This window comes from Poromitra crassiceps (genome assembly GCF_964638095.1).
Source record: "Poromitra crassiceps genome assembly, chromosome: 13".
NCBI lineage: Eukaryota > Metazoa > Chordata > Actinopteri > Beryciformes > Melamphaidae > Poromitra > Poromitra crassiceps.
The window spans coordinates 35656996-35684151 of NC_139644.1; the positions used below are offsets into that span (position 1 = coordinate 35656996).

The 27156-nt window shown below is 45.6% G+C and overlaps 2 protein-coding genes and 1 pseudogene across 3 annotated transcripts in view; all 3 read right to left on the reverse strand.

The window, feature by feature from the left end:
• Positions 1-2563, reverse strand: part of tnrc18 (trinucleotide repeat containing 18) — a gene marked incomplete at its 3' end in the record, with an annotated part of 78907 nt that extends 76344 nt beyond the window's left edge. The window contains 2 exon segments of the mRNA XM_083650251.1: positions 424-757; positions 2437-2563. Of these exon segments, the coding sequence (XP_083506377.1) occupies positions 424-631 (208 nt within the window). The 5' untranslated portion in view covers positions 632-757; positions 2437-2563.
• Positions 2564-4210: 1647 nt separating this feature from the next.
• LOC310788522 (nuclear factor 7, ovary-like) lies at positions 4211-16156 on the reverse strand (annotated as a pseudogene). The gene is made up of 3 exons: positions 15110-16156; positions 4497-4602; positions 4211-4354 (listed from the first exon to the last, which is right to left on the reverse strand). The product of its transcript is annotated as a nuclear factor 7, ovary-like (transcript).
• A 5608-nt stretch (positions 16157-21764) lies between these two features.
• On the reverse strand, positions 21765-26229 carry actb2 (actin, beta 2). Its single transcript, XM_083648851.1, has 6 exons — positions 26119-26229; positions 24474-24603; positions 23986-24225; positions 23049-23487; positions 22754-22935; positions 21765-22630 (listed from the first exon to the last, which is right to left on the reverse strand). Exons 2-6 carry the CDS (start codon positions 24594-24596, stop codon positions 22487-22489), a joined length of 1128 nt encoding a protein of 375 aa, XP_083504977.1. The 5' UTR covers positions 24597-24603; positions 26119-26229; the 3' UTR covers positions 21765-22486.
• Between the last annotated feature and the right edge of the window lie 927 nt (positions 26230-27156).

Genomic DNA, 27156 nt, shown 5'->3' on the forward strand with positions numbered 1-27156 from the left:
CCCTGACCTGCTCACTACTGCTGCAACAACAGCACACAACCACAGCCCCTTTAGCTGTGACCTGATCACTACTGCTGCAACAACAGCACACCACAGCACAGCCCCTTTACTTTAGCTGTGTGTCACACGTTGCCACGGGATTTTCTGCCATTGCATTACCCATTGGAAGGGCTGTGGGTGTTATATAATAGCGATGCCATATTTTCAAATGTGTAACTTCTCCCAGCTTTTTAACAGCCACACCTCTCCTCTCCACGAATCTATTTCCCACCCAGCACCGTAGCGGGATCCAAGCGATGACCGCATTCGGACAGGAATAAACAGTGCGCATTTTTGCGCAGCGTTATTTCAAGATATTTTATTTGATAATTTAAGTGCTGCGTGTACCTTGAACGCTCACATGATATAATGTAGTAGACTTACTGTGGTGTGGATGTAGGTTAATTGCCGATGGCAAGAATTTTCCGGAGTGGAGAGGCGGCGGATGACTCGCGCCCAGGTGGCCGGGCGAGGGAGGGATCCTCCCGGCTGCAGCTGCTGCTCCGAGTCGGTGAGACTCCATTGCGAGCCCCGCCAACAACGGAGGTGGTACGTGGACGGATCGGGGAGGTCCAAAATCTCGGCCATCCATTATCCACAGCGGGGAAAGTTGGGAAAAGAAATTGTCCGTTCGGATATTCCGAAAAAGCCAATGTTGGCTATAATAATGTCTTTAGTTTTCCAGGCGACTCGGGGTCCTTCTCATCCATCCTGTGACCTATAAAAATACAACAAATGGGGGAAATAATCGCTTGACACAGAATCAGAGGTCTACTGGAGCAGATTGAACTGGTAGTTTTAGCTATTTCGGCTCTTTGCAGTGAACGGGCGGCCCGTACGAGCAGTGACGCAGTTTGGAAAACCACTTCAAAACTAAACGTTACATATTTGCTAGTCGCAAAAAAAACGGCCACCTTGCTGTTAACACCGGCGTGTCCTATTTGTAGGTCTTGATGTAGCTATAAATTAAACCTACAATACTGTTATCTAATGTTGAAGCGGGCGAGCAGCTCTCTCCACTCCCACTGCATACCGAGCCAGCAGCCGCTCTCCCCGGGCAACACAAGCAGCAGAGGCCGCCCGCTAGCAGCTCTGCCCCGGCTGGCCAGCGAAATGCACTCCAGTGGAAACACGGATCGTCAAATTTTAATAACCTATTCTGTCTTTTCCGATTACCCAGCTGTTTCCCTAAACCGTAAACCAGCAATGTAGGCTATGTGCCCGAGTCCCTATGTAAACCAATACACCACAAATACCTGAGCCGCATCAAATATAAATTTCAAACGGGTTAAAAATAAATAAGGTTGCAAAAGGCTGCATCATTAATCAGCGGGGTGAGCGGTGTTTTGTTGCCGACTGATGCGGATTTAGTCTCGGCTACTTCGCAAATGGACATGGGTGCTGCCTATGGAAAGAAATCAAAACCCAGCCCGGAGAAACACTTCATTCCGCTGTTTAAAAACTATAACCTCGATCCTTTTATACCAGATATATCGACGGTTTACCACCCACACCCGAGTTTAGATTGGTATTAAACTGGTAGTGTGTATTTACAACATATCGCCGGATAATTCCGTTTTAATCGTGCTCAACCACCCGAGCGAGTAATGCGTTGTCTTGGATGCGTAAAGGTCTATTTTAATCATTTTTGGAGGGCACTTGTTAAAACCACCAATTTTCTCGGTCGACGGTTGTGACATTACACAACGCAAAAATATAATAAAGTTACTTTAATCGCCACAACAACAAGCAATTTCGACTTTAATCCCGTCCAAGTAAACGAGATAAAAAAAAATCGACGTTGGCTCATGAGATCGAACCTAAAAGATAATTCTGGATCATGTTGGACACGGCTCGAAATAACACAATAGTTCAACCAATGTAACGTCATCGTATTTCAGTTAAAACCGTTAAAACAGGTCGAAAGTCGAATTCACCTTCAAACGTTACAAGCAAACACATCACAGCCATGACTCGTGATATCCAGGCGGGCGGGATCTGAAGAATGGCTCGTTTAGAAATCACAATAACGCTTTTTTTTTGTTAAAACACACCACACATAATGCTATTTTCCCAGGCGTTCTGGTGTGCCACAGTAACGTACATCGCTTCGGTTGAGGTCCATGCGGTAATGAAACGTTAAGCAGCAGAGAAGCCGCGATCAGCCACGTTTCAAACTTTTTCTCGCTTCCATAACGACACATTGTAACTTTCTCGGAGGAAATGTCCCTGAAAGTAGCTTTTTGTATGACCAAAACAAACCACCCAGAAGGCTATATGCATTAAGATCCGCGCCATTTTCGCATTTTCGCATCTCTACACTATGTTTTTTTTTTAACATCTACGGAGCACAGTGTCACTTTAGACAAAAAAACAAACAACATGTCGACCTCTTACTTGAATGGGGAAATCTGAGCAGGGGAGAAAAACATGCAAAGGACCCTCAAAATCCGTCTGTGGGAGAGCTGGAGGAGTCCATTCCAGGCTGGTCCGAGGTAAACTGGGGGGGAACTGGGGGGGGAAGCTAGCCCCCTCTCGTCTCGTCCGTAAACTCCTCAGCAATGAAACACAGCATTGTTTTACAAGCCCCGCCCCCCTCGTCCACCGCCCCGCCCCCAGCCCAGTACGCTCTAGCACGGCCCTCTTCGATTGGCCGCTGCGGCGTGTCAATCAACCCCGTGTAAACACTTTGGCCGCTCGCCAGTTCCATAAAACCAATTATGGACCAAGGAGGTTGAGCCTGTTTCAAGGTCCCCTCTTCCTTCAAGACTGACTGATCAAAACAAGCAGTGGGATTTTTTTTTTTTTTTTTAAGAAGGGTGGAGGATGGTGTGTTGTTGGGGGGGGGAGGTACTCCGAAAGAGGACTCCCCCCCCCCAAGACGTCGTTACTTCACCTTTCTTCAGCAGTATTTGCCACTATTATAAATTATATAAATGATTATATACATTAACGGTTCCACCCCCTCTCCCCAAATCTCTCTTCCCTTCCAAAAAATGAATTAGGGCCAACCAATATCCTCCCCATTCATTAAAATCAAAGATCAAGTACACTCGATCGGGGGGGGCGCAATTTCTTATCTAAACTGGCTCAGAGGGGAGTAGGGACTCTGACTAGTCCTGATTATTAATCCCTGTCCTAATTAATAATGGCCTCTAATTGAAATTGAATTCAATTAGAGCTGCAATATGGCCTATCTGGACGTATTCAGGCCAAACTGTGGCCTATTATTAAAGTAGGTTAGAAATAGCAAGCCGTATTGGGAATGCCACCACCACCCAACACAGTCCTTGGACCTTCACATGTAGCCACACTCATTGTGCAGAATCTAGCCTCAGCCTGGCTCCAGTACAACCAGTTTAACCTCTATCTTGTCATCACTCACCGCTCCGCTGGGCCTGCGGATTCTGCTGCAGACCTGTTTTATCAGGCGTGAGTGCCCTAAAAACAATGTCCTACAGCTTGACCGTTCCATGCCCGTTCCCACACATAAAAATACTCTTTTTCACCAATGACAGAAGGGCCCGCCTGGCTTTCGTTATGCAAATTGCTACATAGGTGAAGAAACTCTGGATGTCCCCATCTGCAGTGGGACACGCAGATTTGCATCAGAAGAGGAGAAAAGGTACTCATTCAGTGCCATTATGCAGAATAGCCTACAAAAGAGGGGTGGGGGTCGATCTGTGGTGTGAACTGGGCTCTGAGTTTACCTCCATGCCTCGCCTCGCACAGTAATGTCCCTCATAGTATCCATAAGTTTCGTTTGAAGTAAACCGCTCTGGGTTTCAGTGTGGCAACAAAAAAAAAGTTGATAAAAAAATCTGAAGCGGTTTCAAGCTGCCCATGTTACCCCTTCACACGCCGCCCCGCCCCTCCTCCTTCTTTGAGTGAGGCTGTTTCAAGGCGCCCCCTGTGGTAGAGGCAGCGCAACAGAGAGCAAAACGCGACGTCGAGTATTTTTTAGGTCAGTGGTCGAGACCATCTGAAACAACCGCGGCGGACCCATACTGGCAGCAACGCTCGCCGAACCGGGACAATGGGCCCGATATCGGTATTTACTGAGTCGTTTGTTTGGGTGAGGTCGCAGTGCCCTCGGTGGCCGCACGGTAACCAATTCGGACCAAGCACCGAGCGGAGCGGAGAGACGAGGGAGGCCGCACAGCAGCAGCGCTCACCCCGCAGCGCTGAGCTGTCTGCCCGCTGTCACCTCTGACGGGACCCGGGGAGGGAAGAGCCAGGCGGAGATCACAGCGATGTCCCGCCCGGCTGGCTGTCCGAGCCTGGGGACCAAGCCAGCCTTTGTTCTCTGCTCCGACTGGGAATTCAGACAATGCCTTCAGATTAGGGCCCTATTGTTGCTTTCTTTTCACACTCCAAGCAGGAGACGGTTTCATCTTCTGATTGTTTTCCTTGTCAAATGGCACGGCGGGCATTCATGGGGGGTTTATCTATTCTACAGGCAGCTTGAGGTGGGTATTCTGTGTAGGCTCCGGGGTGTTGTGGGGCAGAGGCTGAGATCCTCCAGGTTTCAGCTTGGCTGTGACCAAATCATTTGGTGTTGAGCTTCAACATACAGAACAGAAGACCACAAACCTATCAATGTTGTCATTTGGAAACAGTCTGTGAATTATGAACAGCACTTTACGCATTGGTTTTACGCACATAGGAGATTTTATGCACGGGTTTAATTTCACTCTGATAGTGTAACTTTAGATTATACGAATTTTACTATGATTGGTTACCCTCATTTATCACGCTCTGGCAGTGGTGACCTATTCTAAATTATTATAGCATAATTGTTGATTAACCTTTATTTAACTAACGCTATGAAGTCACACTGAGATTAAAACCTCTTTTACAAGTGCAGCCATTCATCAAAATAATATTTATTATGAATATCTATCTGAGGCCACAGCCAGCCTGAACTGCCGGGGACGAGTTCTGCTGTGAGGCAACTCTTTGCCAAAACCAATAAGGGCTAAATGGTCATTCAAACTCCTTCTTGCACTTTTCACTTAAACAACAGCAGGCAATTAGAGTTAATTGACGTATTTTGTACAGGTCCTCACCTATGTGGTCAAACTGTATACTAACAGACCACTACTGTCTTGTTTTCTTTCTCTGTTACTTCTCATAGGGGTTCGTTACAGCAGGAGCAGATGGGACCATTTGGTTTGGTAGATTATGTCTTTTTATAGCCTATATACACCAACTGGGTTCTTTGAGGATGGTCCAACTAAAAGCCCGAACTCCGACCTCGCCGTTTACGCATGGCTGCAGTGGAAAAGTACTGTAAAAACTGTAAAAACAAAACGATGATTTATGGCTGAAAAAGCCACTCCTCTTGCGGCTGAGTCAATATAATAACAACTTTACATTCCACCAGGCAAGCAACATCATCCACCCAGATTGTTTTTGCTCTTTGGACCAAAGATAAGCCAGACAACATGCAGGGTTCCCAGGGGTCGGGGGGGGGGGGGGGGGGGGGTCAATGCCTTCAAAGTTTTTGAAAATAGACATAAATACACATGGGAAGTGCTTGAAATTATAGATTTTATGCAAGAATAGAAATTGAAGTTCTTTCATTTTGATATATTTTTAGGGACATGGAACATTTCTACATCATTTGCATTTCACCTTAGACAAGACAGGACACTGCTTTCAAGTCTGACATTTACATAGAAAGATGAACAACATTTCAGCTTTTCGCCAACTAGGGCACTGATGTCACTAGGTTGACTGTACAGTAGAGTACTGTAGTGGAGGACAGGCTAGTTAAGTGTTGCTACTAGTAAGGATTTGGAATTCTAACAGGCTCATAGCATACGCTGTTGTGTTTCTGACTTGGATTGTGGTTGTTTTGATTCATCAAAACATTCAAATAAAAATATATAGGTATAGTATAATTACTGTATAGTCAAGCTATAGTGACATCATCTAGCAGTGCCCTACTGTAGTTGGTGAAAAACTGAAATGTTCATTTTTCTAGCAAATCTAGGTACAGTTGAGACTTGAAAGCAGTGTCCTGTCTTGTCTGAGGTGAAATGCAAATGAATTAGAGTCATATGATCACATGTTTCATGAAAATAGGTTTAACACAGCAAAGTTGAGAAGTGTTCAGAGTCAGACATTCAAACCTCTCTGTAATCGTTGTCTGTGAGCTTCTATAAAGCCTGCTTATTGTAAAAAAAATCTCAGTGTTGTAACAGTAATTAACCCAACAGTAATTAACCTTGATCCGTGTCTCAAAGTATGCCGTGTTGGGTCCTTGTTGGGTCTGGAAAGGCCTTGCGAAGTCCTTAAATTAGATTTTTAATCAGGTGTGGGAAGTTACCCTGAATTACACTTTGTTCTTCATTCTCATTTAGGGTATTTATAGCCTTTTCTCTTTCTTTTTTTCTTTTCTTTTTTTTACCTCTCACATTTGTCTCCATATCTCACAGAAACCGTCATTGTTGGGGGTTTGGGCTAATTCTGTCCTATGGGTTGAAGGATCAGGTAAGATTTGATTTGGTGGCCAGACGATCTGCTTTTCTCCGGGCGGGGGGCGTGTTTGATTTGGTGGCCAGACGATCTGGTTTTCTCCGGGCGGGGGGGGGCGGGGCGTGCCGCGTCCGGCTGCATTAACCCACGGGGGACGGAGCGTGGAGACAGCAATGATTAATTCAGCTATAGGCCTGGGTTCACTGCCTCCCCTGCAAAATAAAGACATAAATAAATAAACACAGAAAGACGTCCTCCATAAGCACTTCACCTTCAACAACACACAGGAAAAGAGTCCTGCAGTTGATCCCTCTATAGTCAATAGTTTGTATTATAATATCACATCAATGTATGACCATGCGTTCCATTTATTTTCTATAATAGCTGATGACTACATGAATGGCCAAATGAGAGGCTGCCAACAATAAATCACCTGAAAAGACTACAGATAATTTCAGGTGACCCCCCTCCAACCCCCAGGAATACACAGGCACACACAACCAGTGTTGGGGGTAATTCATTACAAAAGTAACATATTACATGTAATATATTACTTTTAGCAGTAACTCAGCAATATAACTTATTACCAATAGGATTTCAGTTATATTATACTAGTTACTTTGTCAAGTAACACAAGTTACAAATTGAGTTACTTTTTTTTTTTTTTTTTTTATCAAAGCACATATTTAAAGAAAGATACAATTATTTCCTAATCAAAGTGTGTGTGTTTTTATGCGAATAAATACTATAGATGACAATAACAAAGGAAAAGGATAACATTTCGAATTTTGGATGATTTACACTGACTTCAAGACGGTTTAAATTCTTTTTCGGGATGGTTCCGGGGCGGCGATGTCACTCTGCTACTGCTGTTATTTTGGTGAAAGTAATGCAAAAGTAGTGTAATAAGTAACAAGTTACTCTACACAGACAGTAATATTGTAAAGTGACTTATTCAAAATAAAAGTAACTAGTAATATGTAGTATATTACATTTTGAACGTAACTTGCCCAACACTGCACACACAACACACCCACATTTACAGGTGACCCGCCTCCAAACCCCCAGGCAGGCACACACACACAACACACCCACATTATACCCACAGGGCCAAAGCATTCATCACACCTTATCTCATGCTACAAGCACTCTGTGGTTATTGCACTACACAAATGCTACTGCATTGCAGCAAGACAAATCCACAACATGATTTGGATTGCTTATAAGGAAGGCTAGTCGCGTGCACACACACACACACACACCAGATGACTGACATCAACATTTCTCACTGCCCCCCTCACACACACACACATCTCTCATGAGGCACCCGTCAATCAACAGAGACTGGTTTGCAGGGGGTGGGGCGCTTTCTGCTGGGGGTTGAACAGGCCGGCTGCACGCACACACACACACACACACACCCTGGCATACAGGCACACAGAAAGTCAGCCATACAAACAGAGCAAATCGGACGAATTGAATGTGAAGCGGATCCATACATGCAACAACAACAAAAACACACATTCCAGACACTTTCTGTCGGTTTGTAAATGACCATCTTTTTCCATGATTATAATGGTCAAATGATGGTGTCACTTCTGCTTTCAGCATGACCAATTTTAATGAAGGGGGCCGGCCATATTTGGAGGCTTTGTGTGTGCGTCAGTGTTTCCAATGTGATACATAATGTATGAATGTAGTCGTTGCTGGGCCGCCATCGCTATATATAGCAAATACAATAACACATTTTATGAATTAAGCCAGGCAGCCATAGCCAAGCCCAGTGATTTGAATGAAGTTAGCATTAAAGTGGAATTAAATCAGGAGAAAAGCAGCTTTCGTCTGAATACAACCATGTGATAGAGCCAAAGGCAGGGACAGACAGGGAGCCAAAACCAAAGCGATCCCCCAATCCAGTGGTTCCCCAACGTGGGGTCCGTCCGGGGACCACCGGGGGCCCCGGAGGACGTTCCAGTGAAGAAGTGACAAGAAGTGAACACCATTAGAGACAAAATGTGCTCCGATTTGGGATCAAGGGACAGAATCTCATCAAATGGGGGTCCGTGGCCCTGATGTGAACTCAATGAGTCTCCTTGATATGAGAACGATTGAGAATCACTGCCACGATCCACCACTGCTGCCTGTGCATGTCGTGCACAAGCCATAGAGGCTTGCTTGCAATGCACGCGGGCCTTGCATGCGTAGCCTATGTGCACGGCAGACATTTGTGTGTCATTTTGGTGTGAGGCGTGCGGTTAGAGATCTGAGCAGCCGCGGGGTTTCTCTAGAAGAGAAACACCGTCCGAGCCTCGCCACAGCCGTGATGCAACAGCCATCTGCTGCTGAGGAGAGGCACAGGCGCTGCAGCACAGTGATGTCAACACCACACAGAGAGAGAGAGAGAGAGCAGGAAGGAGACGTGTGTGTGTGTGTGTGTGTGTGCGTGTGTGTTGATGGAGGGGGTGCAGAGATGGGGGAGGGGGGGGGCTGTGGTCTGGGTCATAAAAATGAGAGGAAGGAGGGAGGGAAGGGGGGGGGGGGGGTGATGTGTCAAGGCCATTTAAACCACAAGAAAAGATACTGAATGCCCAGGGGGCCTCAACACCTCTTGACGCCTCTGTCACACAGTCACAGGCTCACTCACTCTCTCTCTCTCTCTCTCTCTCTCTCTCTCTCTCTCTCTCTCTCTCTCTCTCCCTCTTTCTATTCATCTCTTCTTCATAACAGGAGGTGGTTGTAGCGGGTTGGGTTGGGGAGAGGCTATGGTGTCGCCCTCTTTTGGCGGAAGTTCCAACAGATATTATGAAATCAGCTCATTCCCTCCTGTTCAGAACCTCCCGTCTGTTTCGTCGTCCGGAACAGTGGTTCCCAAAGTGGGGGTCGGGGGACCCCCAGGGGGGTCGCGGGAGATGATTTCCAGAATGTGTGAAATGAGCCTAAAGAATATGTGAACTACAAAATGTGTGAAATGCAATTGAAAAAACTATTACAAAGAGCACATTTTTAACCATAATTGTTTTTGTTTACAAAATGCACAAAGTGCACACACCACCGGGGATAGTGGGGGTCGGGGGGACCCTTGGTCTAGAACAGGGGTTCCCAACCTTTTTCATCTTGGGACCCAAAATATACTCCCCGTGTCTCCCTGGGACCCAAACTCACAAAAATGATGAGTTGCCATGACGACCAGTTGACGACCCAACCCCCACGGGTCCGCGCCCCAAATTTCGGTCCTGACCCATATAGTTTGGGAAACACTGGTCTAGAACAGTGGTTCTCAACTTGGGGTCTGGGGACCACCAGGGGTCCTTGAGGGTTTTCCAGGGGCCCCCAGCAAATTGATGAATCGTTCAACTTCAACATTATTTCATTTGCAAGGCAATAAATAGGCCCTTCTCAAGGGGGCCATTTGGTGTCGAAAAGGCAGGGTAAACACAGGTGCAAGCAAAACACTAATGAGGGTTTCAAACTGCCATGATTGGAATTTGGAAACCCTCATTAGTGTTTTGCTTGCACCTGTGTTTATTCTGCCTTTTTGACACATGTCACCCTCAGCCTAAGCTCTCCAGACACACTTTCAGATTGCCCTCAGCACAACGCAAATGACTCTGGAGCCGATAGAGAGAGGAGCTACTGTACATCAATGTGAGCTATTATTCTGCGATCTATTCTTCTCTGCTGGCCTCCTTCTGTCAGTAGTGCTAGCCTTCCATTTGCCTTTCACCTAGTTTCTATATGCCAGGCGGGAGAGTACACGCAGGACGGCTGCCCCATCTGTTGGGGGAAGGGGGGAACTGCAAGGCAGGCGGGGCCCGGTGACCGCTGCTGTAAAGTGGCACGGCTGTAGTAAACGGAGCAGTAGTAGTAGGCCTCGCACGCTTTCTGACAAATTGCTCCCCCTCAGTGTCATCCTTCAAGGGGAGACTTTCGTGCTGCGACACACTTTTTGGAGCAGAGTGCTTGGGAGTGCCCCATTCACAAGCGCACCTGCAGTGTATGCACACACACACACACACACACACACACACACACACACACACACACACACAAGCAAGCCACTATAGCCACAGAGGACATTCATGGACATAATGCATTCCCTAGCCCCTAACATTAACCATCATAACTAAATGCCCTTACCCTAACTCAGGGGTTCATAACTAAATGCCCTTAGCCTAACTCAGGGGTTCATAACTAAATGCCCTTACCCTAACTCAGGGGTTCCCAACCTTTTTTGGCGCGTTGTGACCCTACTTTGACGTCACAAAAATCTACGGACCCGAGACATTCATATTCCGTTACACCATCGATAATGTCATCAGTGACATCGTCAGTGATGTCCCATAGTATGCTTCTTTTCCTCGCAGAATTCTGACTTTAATCTGAGAATTCTGACTTTAATCTCAAAATTCTGATTTTTGTCCTTTGATGGAAGCCTTTGCAGTATATAGTGAGTGACATTATGTGACATTAGTAATGTCACATAATGTAACACTGTTTGGATCTCACCTGCAATTACCACTCATCACCATAGGTGTCACCCAAGAGAACAAAACTCCAATCTTAGAGATTATCACTTTAAACTCAGAATTTCAAAAAAAAAATCTCATGTGACTCTAATCATCTTCGGTAGTATTAAATTGTGTGTGGTGTGTAAAATAAATATATATGTTTTTCCTTTTTTTATTTTTTTTTATTACAGGCAACCCTATTTGAATTCCAGGCAATCCCACTTAGGGTCACGAACCTATGGTTGAAAACAACTGGCCTAACCCTTAAAACCAAGAAGGCCGGATTCACACAAGATCCGCCCCTCGCATTGGCCCCCCTACCGCTCCATTCATAGTCAATGTGTAGTCCGTCGGGCTCCGGCAGCCACTAGCTCCCCCCGTGGGCGCAAAGAAACTTTTCCGATTTTCTGGGCGTGTCACAATTGCTCGAGTGACCATCACACATCATGGAGTACTCGAGTGACACAATTGCACAACTTCGCAACTTTGAGGTCAGCAGAACACTGTTAAGTTTGACCAGAGCATCGTGGCCAGCATATTGTTCTATGCTGTGGTGTGCTGTAGTAGTAGTAGAAAACTTTAATGTCCTCCAAGGAGGCAATTTGTTGTACAGCACAGTACATGAGGACACAGACACATTAAAATAAAAACATACACAACTCATTAAAATCATCTGTAGTGGTCAAAAATACTACAAAAATACACAATAATGCTGTGTATTAAAGTGCACGTGTTAGCAGCCCTGCATATTTAAAGTGCACGTGTTAGCAGCCCTGCATATTTAAAGTGCATATCTGATAACAATAAAACAAATAAAAACTTCAGCTTCCCTGAAACTCACATCTTATTTAGCTGGATGATTGACATGGGGATAAATGAATGTTTCGCTCTGTTGGTTCTGATCTTGGGGTATGATTTTTCCACAGATCTTAACAATCTTTCCCAATTTATTTTTGTGAGTAACTTTGGAATGTCCGTACCAGCATACAATACAATAACAAAGAATACTCTCATTAAAGGACTTATAAAAAAGAGTAAGAATTTTGTTATCAACGTTAAAAAAAGCTAAATTTCCTAAGGAAATACAAGCGCTGTTGGCCCTTCTTAAAGATAGCATCCACGCATTGGTCCCAAGATAATTTGTGATCTATAATCAGACCAAGGTATTTATATTCTGTCACCACCTCAATCTCCTCTCCTTTGATCATGGATGGGGTGGATAGTGCAGGGTCTCGTCTAAAATCAAAATGAACCTCTTTAGTCTTGGCTATGTTCAGAGTCAAATGTGAGGCCTCGCAACATTTGACAAAGTCATTTAGAACTGGGCCGTGTTCAACTTCATCGTGTCCCAGTAGGCTGACCCCGGCGGTATCATCCGCAAATTTAATTATATACTGTCCAGGGTAACTGCTACGACAACAATCTGTGTATAAAATATATAAAAAGGTTGACAGCACGCTGCCCTGTGGTGTGCCAATAGAGGTGAAACGCACCTCTGACCTGGTACTTCCCACTCTTACCCTCTGCGATCTGCCTATAAGAAAACTCAGAATCCATGCAATTCATTTTGCGTCCATGTGGAAACGTTCCTTCAATCTGTCAGCCAGTATCAGTGGGTGGATGGTACTGAATGCCGAGGAGAAATCTGCAAAGAGGACTCGTGCATGTGTTTTACAGCCCTCCAGATGCATGTACAGAAAGTTTAAAAGCATTGTAATGGCATCATCTGTACCTCTAGCAGGACGATAAGCGAATTGTAGTGGGTCCAGAACTCATCGTAAATGTGGGTTTTAATAATCTTCTCCAGGGATTTAATTACCAGAGAGGTAAGGGAAATGGGCCTGTAGTCATTAGGAGAGGATGGACGTGGGACTTTAGGAAAAGGGACCACTGTAGATGTTTTCCACAATTGCGGGACCACCTGGGTGTCCACTGAGCGTTGGAAGAGGGAGCAGAAAATCCCACTCAGTTGTGCAGAGCAGTACCTCAGCACCCTTCCACTGATGTTATCGGGCCCTGGGCTCTTCCGGATGTTAGTGCTCTCAAATACTTGCTTGACCACCTCCTCCCTGATAATGAGTGTGTTGTGTGTGTCCTCCAACGCAGCACTGTTCGCCTCTCGCCAAGCAGGTATGTTGTCCTCGACGCCCTCTGTCTCAAAGCGAGTGAAGAATTCATTTAATTTGCTGAGGAGAGGCACTCCCTCTCACCAGGAGGACAGGGGTCAAATTTGTTTCTTCCCTTAAAGGAACACTCCACCCATTTTCAACCAGCTTTGTATCATTAGAACATCAGTAGTATATCAGAAAACTGTAAACGGTTTTGAAGTCTGTCATTTAATTTGACAGTTATTGAGTGTTAAAGTGTGGACCAGTGACATCACTGGTCCACACTAACTCAAATTAATAACTCGTTAACTCAAATCAACTCTCAATAACTGTCAAACTATTCATCATTCATCTAGTTTGACAGTTATTGAGAGTTGATTTGAGTTAATCAGTTTTCTGATATACTACTGATGTTCTAATGATACAAAGCTGGTTGAAAATGGGCGGAGTGTTCCTTTAAAGGGAGCATTTGCCATGCTGCTGGGGCATTTGCCATTTGCTGGGGCAACAGCATCACCACAGATGATACAAACAGAGTCAACAAGCTGGTCAAAAAAGCAGGATCAATTCTAGGCATCACCCCTGACTCACTCGAATCTATTGTACAGGAGAGAACCAGGAGGAAGCTCATGTCCATTCTTGATCATATAGGTCATCCTCTGTATGACATCTTTGACAGCCTGCATGCGGAGTAGGTTTAGTGGCCGTTTTTTAATGCCAAGATGCTCCACAGAGCGTTTCAGGAGATCTTTCATTCCATCAGCTGTTAAGCTCCTCACTGACAGGTGATTTTATTCTTGTACTGATTCTAAATCTTTATGACTCCACTCTGTATTTGACCTTAGGTAGGTTTTTAGTCATACGTTTGATCTATTCTGTACTTGACTATACGTAGGTTTTTTAGGTTCTTCCTTTTAGGTTCGTCTACTTTTTCCTGGTGTATCTTTAACTCTAACTTTTATATTGTTTTTTATCCCGTTCTTGCCGGCTCCAGTGCAATGTATTTATGTCTCTTGGAAATGTACCCCATTCTTATGTGATTATTGTATATTCCTTTGTGGAATTTGTTTTTATGTTGTGCAAGTGACCAACACAATTTCCCCTTTGGGGATCAATAAAGTTAATCAATCAATCACTGATGACGTCAGTGAGTGATCAGTAGTGAGACAAAAGTAGAGTCCGCACTACACTTCACTTCCAGTGTATTTGTAGATTTACATTTGTCATGGTGACATCATCAGTGACATCACTTGAGTGACCATCACTGATGACATTCTGAGTGTTCCAGTGACATCACTGATGATGCCATAGACATTGTGACATCACAATTACTCGAGTGACCATCACTTTTATGTATGACTTTGGTCAATAATGATATCACTGATGATGTCACAATGCCTATGACATCATCACTGATGATGAGCACTCGATGAAGTGACATCACTGATGATGTCTGGGAAATGTATCAGAGTAAAATACATTACGGAAATCTCAAAAACGTCAGTCAGTGTGATGTCATCCACTCCCATTGTGTCGGGCCATCTAGAAGTGTATGACATCATCAGTGACCTAGCCTCTTTCTCGCTTTCGTGGGGAAAGACAGAGATATGGACAGACGCTCTTATAGAAGCCTTGGGCCCTAGTGCCACTTCAAGTGCTCTGCTCAATATGTTGGTTGGGGAACACGCCCCCTAACTTTGCTGTTCGACTGTTACAGAGAGCTTCACTGGTACAATCTTCAGAGGCCGTTGCCAATCTTTGCTCATAAACATGGGAAACATCCTGTCATTGAAAGTGTGTGTGAAGGTGTGTGTGTTAGTATCAGGACCAGAGAATGACAGCTTTCCTCTGTTCCAGTCCAGACTCATTCTGATCCTCTCGAGCTTCTTCTTCACTGGGAAATAAGTGCATGCTGATGGGGTGCCTATAATGTATTTACCATCTATGAAATATATTTCACAAAATCCAGACTTTATGATCCCCTTCCTCTCGACAGACTCTGATAACACACCCAGAACCCAGTCTGTGCTGTCTCCCACCTCAACATCCCAGCTGTGAGTTCCTGAGTTAAAGCCCTCAGAGCCCAGGACAGCCACCACGTCAATCCTCTCTGGATTGCTAGGAAGGTGCTGCCTCTCTCCACGTCTCAAACTGGTCAGATCTTCAGACAGGATGAGGTATGTACTGGCAGTGTTTGGGTCCAGAATCACAGGAGTGTAGGATACCATCTCCTTCATCTTGTCCCAGACTGTGAAGCTCAGGTTACCCAGGTGTTTGGCCTCATCTATCAGAGCTCCTGAGACCAGCTGTGGATCCTCCAGCAGGGGCTCCTCCATCTCTATGACTCTGATTGTGTCTGAAAGAGCGGCTCTCTCTCTGCGCTCAGAATCTTCTCTTTCATTGTCTGACTCTTCTGCTCCTCTTCCTCCCTCAATGCAGCGATCCTGCCCTCTTCTTCATCTTGTAGAAACTGGTGAAGCTTCTTAAACTCCTCCTTCATCTGCCTCTCTGTGTGTCGGGCCTGGACCTTAATGTGTTCTGCTGTTTGATCACAGTTTCCTTTAACGTTATTACAGAGCTGCAGTTTCTCCTTTAAGGGCTCCAGTTCCAGTTTCTGGATTTCCTCCTTGTGGTGCCATGCAGCTTCATCAATGGGTCTGAATCTGTGGATGGTGTGTGTTTCTGAATCTCGACAGACGAGACACACTGGATGCTGATGGTCCAGACAGAAGAGTTTGAGTTTCTCAGAGTGCAGACTGCAGAGAAGCTCAGATCCTGCTGAAGCTCTCTGATGTCTCTCCAGTAAGAATGCCTCACTTAGATTCTTCAACGCCAAATTAGGAGGTGGTTGACTCTGTGAAGAATCCATACAGAATGGACAGTCATGTAGAGTCTCCCTGTCCACCAGCTCTGCAGACAGCCTTTACAGAAGCTGTGGCCACATGACAGGAGCACAGGATCTTTAAAGATGTCATAGCAGACAGGACACCAGAGATCCTCCTCTGATCTGGAAGCCATTTTCTCTCAGTGAAGCTAAAAACAAATGAGAGATTATAAATGATAGTGTTTGAGAGAATGTTTGTTTATGTGACTCATTACATATGACATCACTGATGACATCACTCACTGACATCACAATTGCTCGAGTGACATCACTGATGATATCATCATCAATTATTGAGTGACATCACCAACTCTATACTCTAGTGGACCCGTGGGAGTTAGCCGCAGAGCAGGAAGATGGACGTCACAAGTGCCCCATTCACAAATGCACCTGCAGTATGCACACTTACGCACACGCACACATGTACACACACACACACACACACACACACACACACACACACGACACTACATTCACAGACGACGTTCATTGACATAATGCATTCCCTAGCCTAGCCCCTAACATTAACACCATCACAACTAAATGCCCTTACCCTAACCCTTAAAACCAAGTCTCTTAACCTTCAAACAGGCCGTTGAAGGTGTGTGAGAAAGGGAGGACCGGCCAAAATGTCCTCACCTTCCTAAAATGCCCTCACATCGCAGGTATAAAACTCAAATGGGTCCTCACTAAGATAGCTAGCTATAATAGAAACACACTTACACACCCCATAAACACCTGCGCGCACAGCTATGGAGTACGGATGGATGCACACACTCGTGCAGGCCGCACACAAATCACTCATACACATACTGTACACACACACACACACACACACACACACACACACACACACACACAGAGTGTATGTAGCAGTGAGGGTTTTGCTGGCATGGCAGTAAAAGGAGATGAGGGGGGAGCAGCCTCAGCAGAATCACAGGCTGCAGTGAGATGGAATACATTTCCCCTGATGTTCAAATGTGTCTGTGTATGTGAATGATGCAGACTGACTGTGTATGTGAATGATGCAGACAGACTGTGTATGTGAATGATGCAGACAGACTGGATGATGCAGACTGACTGTGTATGTGAATGATGCAGACAGACTGGATGATGCAGACTGACTGTGTATGTGAATGATGCAGACAGACTGTGTATGTGAATGATGCAGACAGACTGGATGATGCAGACTGACTGTGTATGTGAATGATGCAGACAGACTGGATGCTGCAGACTGACTGTGTATGTGAATGATGCAGACAGACTGGATGATGCAGACTGACTGTGTATGTGAATGCAGCAGACAGACTGGATGATGCAGACTGACTGTGTATGTGAATGATGCAGACAGACTGTGTATGTGAATGATGCAGACTGACTGGATGCAGCAGACAGACTGGATGCAGACAGACTGTGTATGTGAATGCAGCAGACAGACTGGATGATGCAGACTGACTGTGTATGTGAATGATGCAGACAGACTGTGTATGTGAATGATGCAGACAGACTGGATGATGCAGACTGACTGTGTATGTGAATGATGCAGACAGACTGGATGCTGCAGACTGACTGTGTATGTGAATGCAGCAGACAGACTGGATGATGCAGACTGACTGTGTATGTGAATGCAGCAGACAGACTGGATGATGCAGACTGACTGTGTATGTGAATGATGCAGACAGACTGTGTATGTGAATGATGCAGACTGACTGGATGCTGCAGACTGACTCTGTGCATATGAATTCACAGCACTGGAAGCTAACACTTTTGTATGCAGACGCACCAGTTTGTCATATATCTTCATGCAGGTGCTCCCCTGCCCTGCGGTCTACTAGTCCCAGAACAGTGCAGGAAACTGGGCCACAGCCTGAGCCTTTAGTGGGCTCTGTGCTGGATCTCTGTCATGTCACACGCACAAACAGGACATACCTTTGATGCATAGAACATGAGGGTGGGACCAGACCATGCACATTATCATCTCTCTTTGAGCATGTTATACTAGGCATCAGGCATCTCATGCGCTACGCACGCTCGATACACCCTGAAAAGGGTGTATTCCGAGGCTCGCCCGCTGTGCGGGGGACAGTGGGACAGAGAAACAAACAGAGCCCCAGCTCCCATTTATAAATAGATAGATAGATAGATAGATAGATACATAGATACATAGATACATAGATACATAGATACATAGATACATATATATATAGATAGATAGATACATAGATGCATAGATAGATAGATAGATAGATAGATAGATAGATAGATAGATAGATAGATAGATAGATAGATAGATATCTTTCTTTCTTTCTTTTGCACAACTCCAGTGAAGAAACTTAAAATCTAGGCTACGCACAATCCATATTTCCACCATCCATCACCATCACCCATTAGACTAATTCACATCAAAGCGGCTCAGACTCTGGGCTCTTTAGACTGGTCCTTTAGTTGAAGAGAGGTTAACACAATTAGAATATAGAAGAATGACTGTTTTGATCCTAGTTGATCTGTTATCTCTCTACCTTCCATGGCTCTAATGTGGACAACATTAGGCTCTTTGATATGAAAACGTACCAAGGTGCCTCTATGCAAGATTAATGCAGGCTGAAGGCCAGCCACACCTCACTTTGAACAGCCATAATAGCATTGGTTGGGCATGGAAAGATGTGCTTTTACCACCACCTGCTGTCTAAACTGTGCAACTGTGCCAACTTCACAATAAATAAGGGCATGATGTAATATGACTTCTATACAATGTAGTGCCATAGTAAAGGCGGATGTAACTACAAGTAATCTGTTTTATGAATGAAATCTGGCAACATTTTCTTTTTTCATTTTTTTTAATGGTCGACAGTCTAATTTGCTTATAGGAGAATGAGCCAAAGACAATGAGGAGTAGAGATTGATTGATTGATTGATTTTTATTTTGGATAAAGAATGACAACATCCAAGGGATGACATGAAAAAGTGTAAACACTTATTTCCATCATGGTCCCTGGTCTTATAAACACTAGGGATCTTGCGCGCTACGCACGCTCGATTCCTAGGCTCGCCCGCTGCGCGGCCTTGCCGAGCTGGCCCGGCCGGCTGCTGTGTGGCCAATGAGACCAGCATCACTGATTATGTCAGATTTATGACATCACTGATGATGTCAGAGTGGGATTTCATCAGTGGGATTTATGAGGGATTTATGACATCACTGATGATGTCACTGTGGGGTTTATGACATCACTGATGATGTCACAGTGGGATTTTCAGGATGTGACATCATCATGACATCACTGATGATGTCACAGTGATTTATGACATCACAGATGATGTCACTGTGGGGTTTATGACATCACTGATGATGTCACAGTGGGATTTTCAGGATGTGATGTCACAGTGGGATGTATGACATCACTGATGATGTCACAGTGATTTATGACATCACAGATGATGTCACTGTGGGGTTTATGACATCACTGATGATGTCACAGTGGGATTTTCATGATGTGATGTCACAGTGGGATTTATGACATCACAGTGGGACAATCACAGTGGGACAGAGAAACAAACAAACAGACAGAGCCCCACCTCCCATTTATATACTGATGACATACAGTAACACATAACATCAAATAAACAGGAAGAGCAGGAAGAAGAAGAACTTATATTACCTGCCCCCTATTCAAAACTTAAATAAACAAATTAAATGGTCTGCCGATTCCAATTACAACATTTCAATAAGACAGCACATTTATAACTCATATGGGAAGAAATACAAATAAAGTTATGAGCCGTGAGTTTGAAACAAAATTTACCTCGAAAGATCTATGACCAGGCATTTTCATATTGCCTAAATACTCTTTGTTTATACAATTTTTTGAACTGAAAAACACTTAAACCAGCCTTTACATCATTAGGTAATGAATTCCACAGTTTGATATGTGATATATGTTATAAGTTATAAGTTATCCTTTATTTATCCCCATGAGGAAATTCATCCTCTGCATTTGACCCATCCTCTACTAGGAACCTTCCTAGAACTAGGAGCAGTGGGCAGCTGCAGTGCAGGACATGAACAAGCTGACTCCATGTCACATACCATGTGAAGATCCCTTGAGTTCCAACATCCTCAGATCCTCATCCTTATCATCATACTATATCAATTGGTGGTCACATGATCTCATGAGGAGAGCATGCAGCTGAACATGATGTCAGGAAGAGAGACTAGAGGGCAGAACCCCCAGCCCCCTAACCCTTCTGCTATGGTGACAGTATATTAAAAAAATATATATATTTTTTTTTTTTAAGTACCAGTCATATCTGTATGAGGGAAATTATAGACTGACATTCAAGTTAAATCAGTGAGTGTGGTCTTCATAAAGCAATGTTACTTCTAGCATTTCTTATATTAAATATCTTGCTGAAGACCTCATTGAGAGTGAGTGTGGCTCCTTTGCTGGATGGAGTGTGTCCTGATGTTAAAGCCATGGTGAAGAGATTGGCTCTTGTGCATGGAGCAGCAGCATATAGCCACACCCTCTGTGCCATCTTCGCTGTTTCTCATCTTCTCCTCGTGGTGTTTTTGGATGCCCAAGGAACACGCCTGTTGAGCCTGAGAGCGCCAGTGGCCCACGTCTGTTTGTCATTCACAAGTCAAAAGTGACCCAATCCAGCCGTTTGCTCGAGTGCTCCAAGACGCTGGATAGCAGCAGCAGATTAGATTTCCATGTGAACACAATGTACATTAAGAGGATGAGGTCATCTGCTCATCCTTACATAAGCTCCTGCATGACTCACAGGACACTGGGCTGGATGTTCCAGTGCATTTTTGACAGGCCAATAGCATTAGGCCAAGCATACTTCATGCATTTCTCATATCCTCCCGGGGATCTCTGCTGGTGCTTATGGAAAAATACTATTGGCGTGTGAATTCTGGCCCTCTAGTATAACAGCTAGGTCCGGTGAGACTTGAGGGGTGGGGAGATGTCGAGATGTTTGGGGCCACATTTGCAAGTGATTTAACTCTCAACCAGGTGGCCTGTAAACTGACCCCACACATTAGCAAGTGGCTTCTTTCTCAGCTCAAACATGCAGTTGTGTCATCTTGTTTACTGGGCTTTCCAGCAGTAAACCTCTTTAACATTGCCTCCACAGCTGGACTCAGGTGAGACATACCAGTGGCAGGGTCCTGTGGGGTCAGCTGTCGGATGTAGTCTCTGAGCAGGACATAAGATACTGTCCACAGAGGGCCCCAGCTCCTCCGGTGAGTCGAGAGAAGCAGTTAATTATCCGCCTTGGTGTGGTAACTAAATCTACCGTGCCCGTTTACATGCCAGGTCAAAAGAGACTGTTGCTTCTCCCTAGTCACTCACTGCTGTACAGAACTTGTGTATCATTTCCTCACAAGGAAATGTCATTTAGAAAATACCGAGAGCCGACTTTGCAACAGGCATTAAAGCCAAACTATACATAACCTCACATTTCTATATAGCAAGCAATATAATTTTAGGTTAAACTTGGTGAAAGACAAACTTGGTCTTACAGTTGGTAACAACCCTCAAGATACTTTTAAGGACTCATGCAGTCTAGCTCCCTCTGAATGAGATGTGCTCATTTTCAGTGAAACAGTGAAAAGTCAAGACATTTCTTGTTCAGATGTAAGGCCTGTGAGAGAGATCTACATATTGTGAGTTAAATAGAGCAGGCACAGAACAACTTCAACACATCAACATTGCAGAGAGACTCAGGAGTCAGAAATCATGTCGGACATGTGCACTTTATTGGGATCGTTTTAGTCAGTGTACAGGTTGGCCCCACCAGTCTGGCACCCCATGTTACCCTTTCACCTCGAGACCCCTTGCCCCACCACCCCAGGGTACGGGCATGTGCGCCTGACCACCCCAGGGTACAGTATGAACCTCAAAAAGGGCGAAGAGGTCACGATTGGGTTTTGCATAACAAAAACAAAAAAATTAACAGGACCAAGATATTTTTAAGGCTGAAAGTACAAAAAACCCAGACATAATTTACATACAAGCGATACTACAACCATGTTTTTGAGTATGCGCCAACCACTGGGCAGCCTTCACAGAGGCGAATACGTGTCTGAACAATGCAGTTAACATTTGGAATAATGTGTTTTGAACAATGCAGTTAACAAACATTTGGAATGACTCAAAGGAAAAAAAAACAAAATGTACATTTTTTTAAGTCCTCAGATGCAACTGTAGAACCTTGGGGTGCTTTTTTTTTTTTTTTTTTACTTAGCCAAAAACATTACCGTCACCTTCACCGTTCCAGTTTTTTTTTTAATCCTGAGTCAAGCGCCAAAAATAACTGAAGCCATGCCAATGAGTTGGTCGTCTAGGCTCTGCGCCTGAGTGTGTATGAGAAATGTGTGTGGTGTGTGGTTGTTTTGCGCAGAGCTGAAGTCGTTGTTGGGCGTTTGGTCGGGGGAGGAAAAAAGAGGAACAGTCTGTTTAGAAGCATTTGCGGTGGACGATGGAAGGGCCGGACTCATCGTACTCCTGCTTGCTGATCCACATCTGCTGGAAGGTGGACAGGGAGGCCAGGATGGAGCCTCCGATCCAGACAGAGTATTTACGCTCAGGTGGGGCAATGATCTGCAGGGAGAGAAGACCAAGAGATTGATTAGATATATACCAATGATTATTCCATCAGTTTCAGTATGCGTCAATTCCACACGTTTCTTTCGAGTCAGAACATGTTTCGGTCAATCAGCTCACCTTGATCTTCATGGTGGAGGGGGCCAGGGATGTGATCTCCTTCTGCATCCTGTCGGCGATGCCGGGGTACATGGTGGTACCTCCAGACAGCACGGTATTGGCGTACAGGTCCTTACGGATGTCAACGTCGCACTTCATGATGCTGTTGTAGGTGGTCTCGTGGATTCCGCAGGACTCCATACCTGAGGAGCAGATACAAAATGGCCGTCAGTACATGGAATTAACAGTACAACCATATGGGTTCAAAGTGCGTGTCTGTGGGCATACGTTGGGGGTGCAATGTCAGTCAACATACCGAGGAAGGATGGCTGGAAGAGGGCCTCTGGGCAACGGAACCTCTCATTGCCGATGGTGATGACCTGTCCGTCGGGCAGCTCGTAGCTCTTCTCCAGGGAGGAGGATGAGGCAGCGGTACCCATCTCCTGCTCGAAGTCCAGGGCGACGTAGCACAGCTTCTCCTTGATGTCACGCACGATTTCCCTCTCGGCTGTGGTGGTGAAGGAGTAGCCACGCTCTGTCAGGATCTTCATGAGGTAGTCTGTGAGGTCGCGGCCGGCCAAGTCCAGACGCAGGATGGCGTGGGGCAGGGCGTAGCCCTCGTAGATGGGCACTGTGTGGGTCACACCATCACCGGAGTCCATGACGATACCGGTGGTACGACCAGAGGCGTACAGGGACAGCACAGCCTGGATGGCAACGTACATGGCGGGGGTGTTGAAGGTCTCGAACATGATCTGCAGGGAAACGGGAGAGAACGGTGAGTTATCTTTTATATTAGGAAAAAGAGCACTTTAGCTCTGTGGGCACTGCACTCGGTACATGCATTAAGCGTGAGCCTCGGAGAGAGAAGTTAGTAAAGGTGCAGAAATTAAAACATTCCTTCACACTTGTGCATGTCAAATATTCCAGTCAGCTCTTCTATAGGGTGCCTCTAGTGGCTGAACTGTATGCATTTATGGCCACAAGTGCAGATAACATAAGGCACACAGGCAAGAGAAAGACCTGTTGTTTCCAGAGAAAGATGATAAGATCATCTTATAGGAGAGAGGTCCTGGAGGAGAGGGGGAGGGAGGAGTAAGTGAGAATGGAAGGAAAGGGAAAATCAAGAAAGGAAATGAAGGAATGGCCTGTATTTTTTAAAGGTCTGAATAATAGTTGTACTTCTAACTTGCAGGCTAAACTGGGGAACTGGTCAAGGGCAACTTTAAGTGTAAGTATGTGCAGGTTTATACCTGGGTCATCTTCTCCCTGTTGGCTTTGGGGTTCAGGGGGGCCTCTGTGAGCAGGACAGGGTGCTCCTCAGGGGCGACTCTCAGCTCGTTGTAGAAGGTGTGATGCCAGATCTTCTCCATGTCATCCCAGTTGGTCACAATACCGTGCTCGATGGGGTACTTCAGGGTCAGGATACCTCTCTTGCTCTGGGCCTCATCTCCTACGTAGCTGTCCTTCTGGCCCATACCCACCATCACTCCCTGAACAAATGTAAACAGGTAGCTTGTTAGATGTCAGTTCTACAGTGAAGTATGGCCTGTTATTGCAGGTAGATGTTGCAAATACAACATTGGGCGTGGCCCATGACTATCTGCATTGTTAAGAGTTAAATGTTCAAAGCCAACTCAAGTTTAACCTATGTTTATAATTAAAGTAAACACAAAAAATCTCATAATTGCAGACCAATGCCATCTAGACATATGGCCATGATAAGGTAACATTTGCTCACCTGATGCCTGGGGCGACCGACGATGGAGGGGAAGACAGCACGAGGGGCGTCGTCTCCGGCGAAACCGGCTTTGCACATACCGGATCCGTTGTCAACAACCAGTGCGGCGATTTCATCTTCCATGGCTGAACTGTAAAAGGTGAGGAAAAAAACCCTGTTAATTCACAAAACACTCCCAACTGTCAAGTGACTTCCTGGCAACAGCGCCCCTATGACACAGAGTGCTCACTTCCTGATACCCAGAGCAGTTCCCTTGCTCAGCCACTGGGTGGAGCTCTTGCTACACATTCCAACAGCCAGACAAAGGAAGTGGCGCTGCATTCTGTTATTACCATATAAGGACATGGTTTGGTTTGAGCAGCTTTGCGGCTACCGGCGGCGTGGCGCACAGCCAGAGCGGCAGGGTTCAGCGAAAAGGAACATTCGACATTTCAGACCCAGGCAAGAGCGACCACTCCCTCAAGTTTACCACCCCTCCTTCCTCCACTGCCCCCTCCCCTCTGTTGCTCAATCCTCAAGCTTTTCACTGCACAAATACCCCTCTGAAAGCCCTGGTACAATATCACTGCGTCATAACTTGAAGTAAACCTCACCCAATTCCATTCATTGCACACAGGATTATCCAACACCGACATGACTAAGCCCATCATGACTGATCAAATACAACCTCTCACAAGCACTGGATAGACTCGGTTCCCTGATTGGGCAATAGTAATTAAAAATTAAGTTATATAATGAACTCGGGTGTTGACTCATCAGTTGGCCGTTAAGGTTCGTGCTTGACTGATGCTCCATTTCCTGAAAGCCACGCCTTTATGAGTAGCCATTAGTCCTTTCGCAATCTCCCCCTTTTCCCTCATGTCCAAGGTAACAGACAGTCATTGACAAGCCAGGTCTAATCAATTAAGTCACGATTGATAAATTAATGCAGGCCGGTAATACCTTTAACTTGTGCACCCTCCCCCCCCCCCCCCGCCCCATCTTCAACCAGCTTACAACTAACCCGATGCATTAAAAATGTTGAGTGAATTTCAAAACGCCCGAGTAGTTCCTGTAAGTGGTCACAGCCAGATTTGAGTCAAGCTGAAACGCTACTCTTGCCAGGCTGAAGGGCGGTGTTAGCATGATGCAGCTAGGCTAGCATGCTAAAGTAGGTCACACCCCGCCGCAACGGCCGCACAAAGGGAGCAGCCTGGCTCCGAACCCAACCTCAAGTCCAAAGCCTCGGACGGACTAACGACACTCCCGACTGGGAAAAAATGCAAGTACAAACGAGGAAATGTCCATGCGTTGCACACTAAAATACAGTGATACCAAGGCCAAGCCGCGTAGACTTTAGCACTTGCAAAAGCCGGCCACAAGCACCTGTGAGCCGCATATGCACCGTCGAGCAACGACACAAAGCCATGGTCACTGCCTGAGTTTATATTACAAACAATATCTATAACGTGAGCTTGACATTTAACGTTTTTAAACTAGAAACGTATAGCAAAGTAACATTACAGTCGGTGTATGACAGGAGGACAAAGAGCCTCGTGGTTCCTGTCATGTTTTCAGATCAAAATTCATAATTTCGCAGACAATAGTTCAACGACATAGTGCTAAATATAGGCTTATTGTTAAATCAAACTATCAGCCATCTTACCTTTGGGTGGGGGGGCTTTTCGCTTTAAGGGTAACCGGTTTCAGGCAAATGATATCCCGCACAAGCTGCGTGTGACGGCGCTCAGAGTGAATCTGTTAATGGTGGGCGCATGTGTTTTATACCGCGTCAGCTGCCCGGCTCGAGCCATAAAAGGTAAACTTTCGGATTCGCGCTCTCTGATTGGTCCAGCGTCATGCACCCGGGCGCGTCGCGTGCACAGTGCTGCACTACCCGCTCAGAGAGAGAGAGAGAGAGAGAGAGAGAGAGAGAGAGAGAGAGAGAGGGGGGGGGGGGGGGGGGGGGGGGGTTGGAGAAAATAAAATGGAAGGGCTTGATGTTATGAGGCCTAGTAAGCCTAATCTCATGATATTCACAGTTTTCTATATAGGTTAATCTGTTTAGATTCTGTTAGTATGTTTGAAAATGTCTTCTTCTGCACTTGCTTGTTGTATTGGACAAACAGTTTTAGAGACAAACAACAGTCCAGCAGCAGCAGCAGCCAGGACCTCACTCTGCCAAGGCTATGGAGAGGCCTAAACTTGCCCTAACCGCCTCCTCCCTGCCAGTCCACTTTACTGCTTTATTTTCAAACGTGTGGCACTTTGGACCAGGCACAGAGGTGTTGTGTGTGTGTTGTGTGTGTGTGTGTGTGTGTGTGTGTGTGTGTGTGTGTGTGGGGGGGGGGGGGGGGGGGGGTCAGTCGACGAGTCGAGGGGTCTGTCTGTTGTGCTGTGCTCGGTGGGGGTCGCACGGCCAGTGCAACAACACCGAGTCAAACACATGACAGTCAGACAGACATGGCCATGGGCACAGGCTCTTTCCCATAGTGGCCAGTGCCTGCTGACCATGTTATATCTCATGGGTCAGTCCTGCATCTGTGTCTTGGCTGCTCTGGGCTCCTCTTAGATATATCCTGCCTACATAGCCCCCTCTCTGTGCCTACAGTAGGTTGACCATGCTTTATATGGGAGGGTAGGATTGGACGACATTGGACTTTTCTTTAATGCATTTCAAGGCACCCATGTGCACTACATGCTA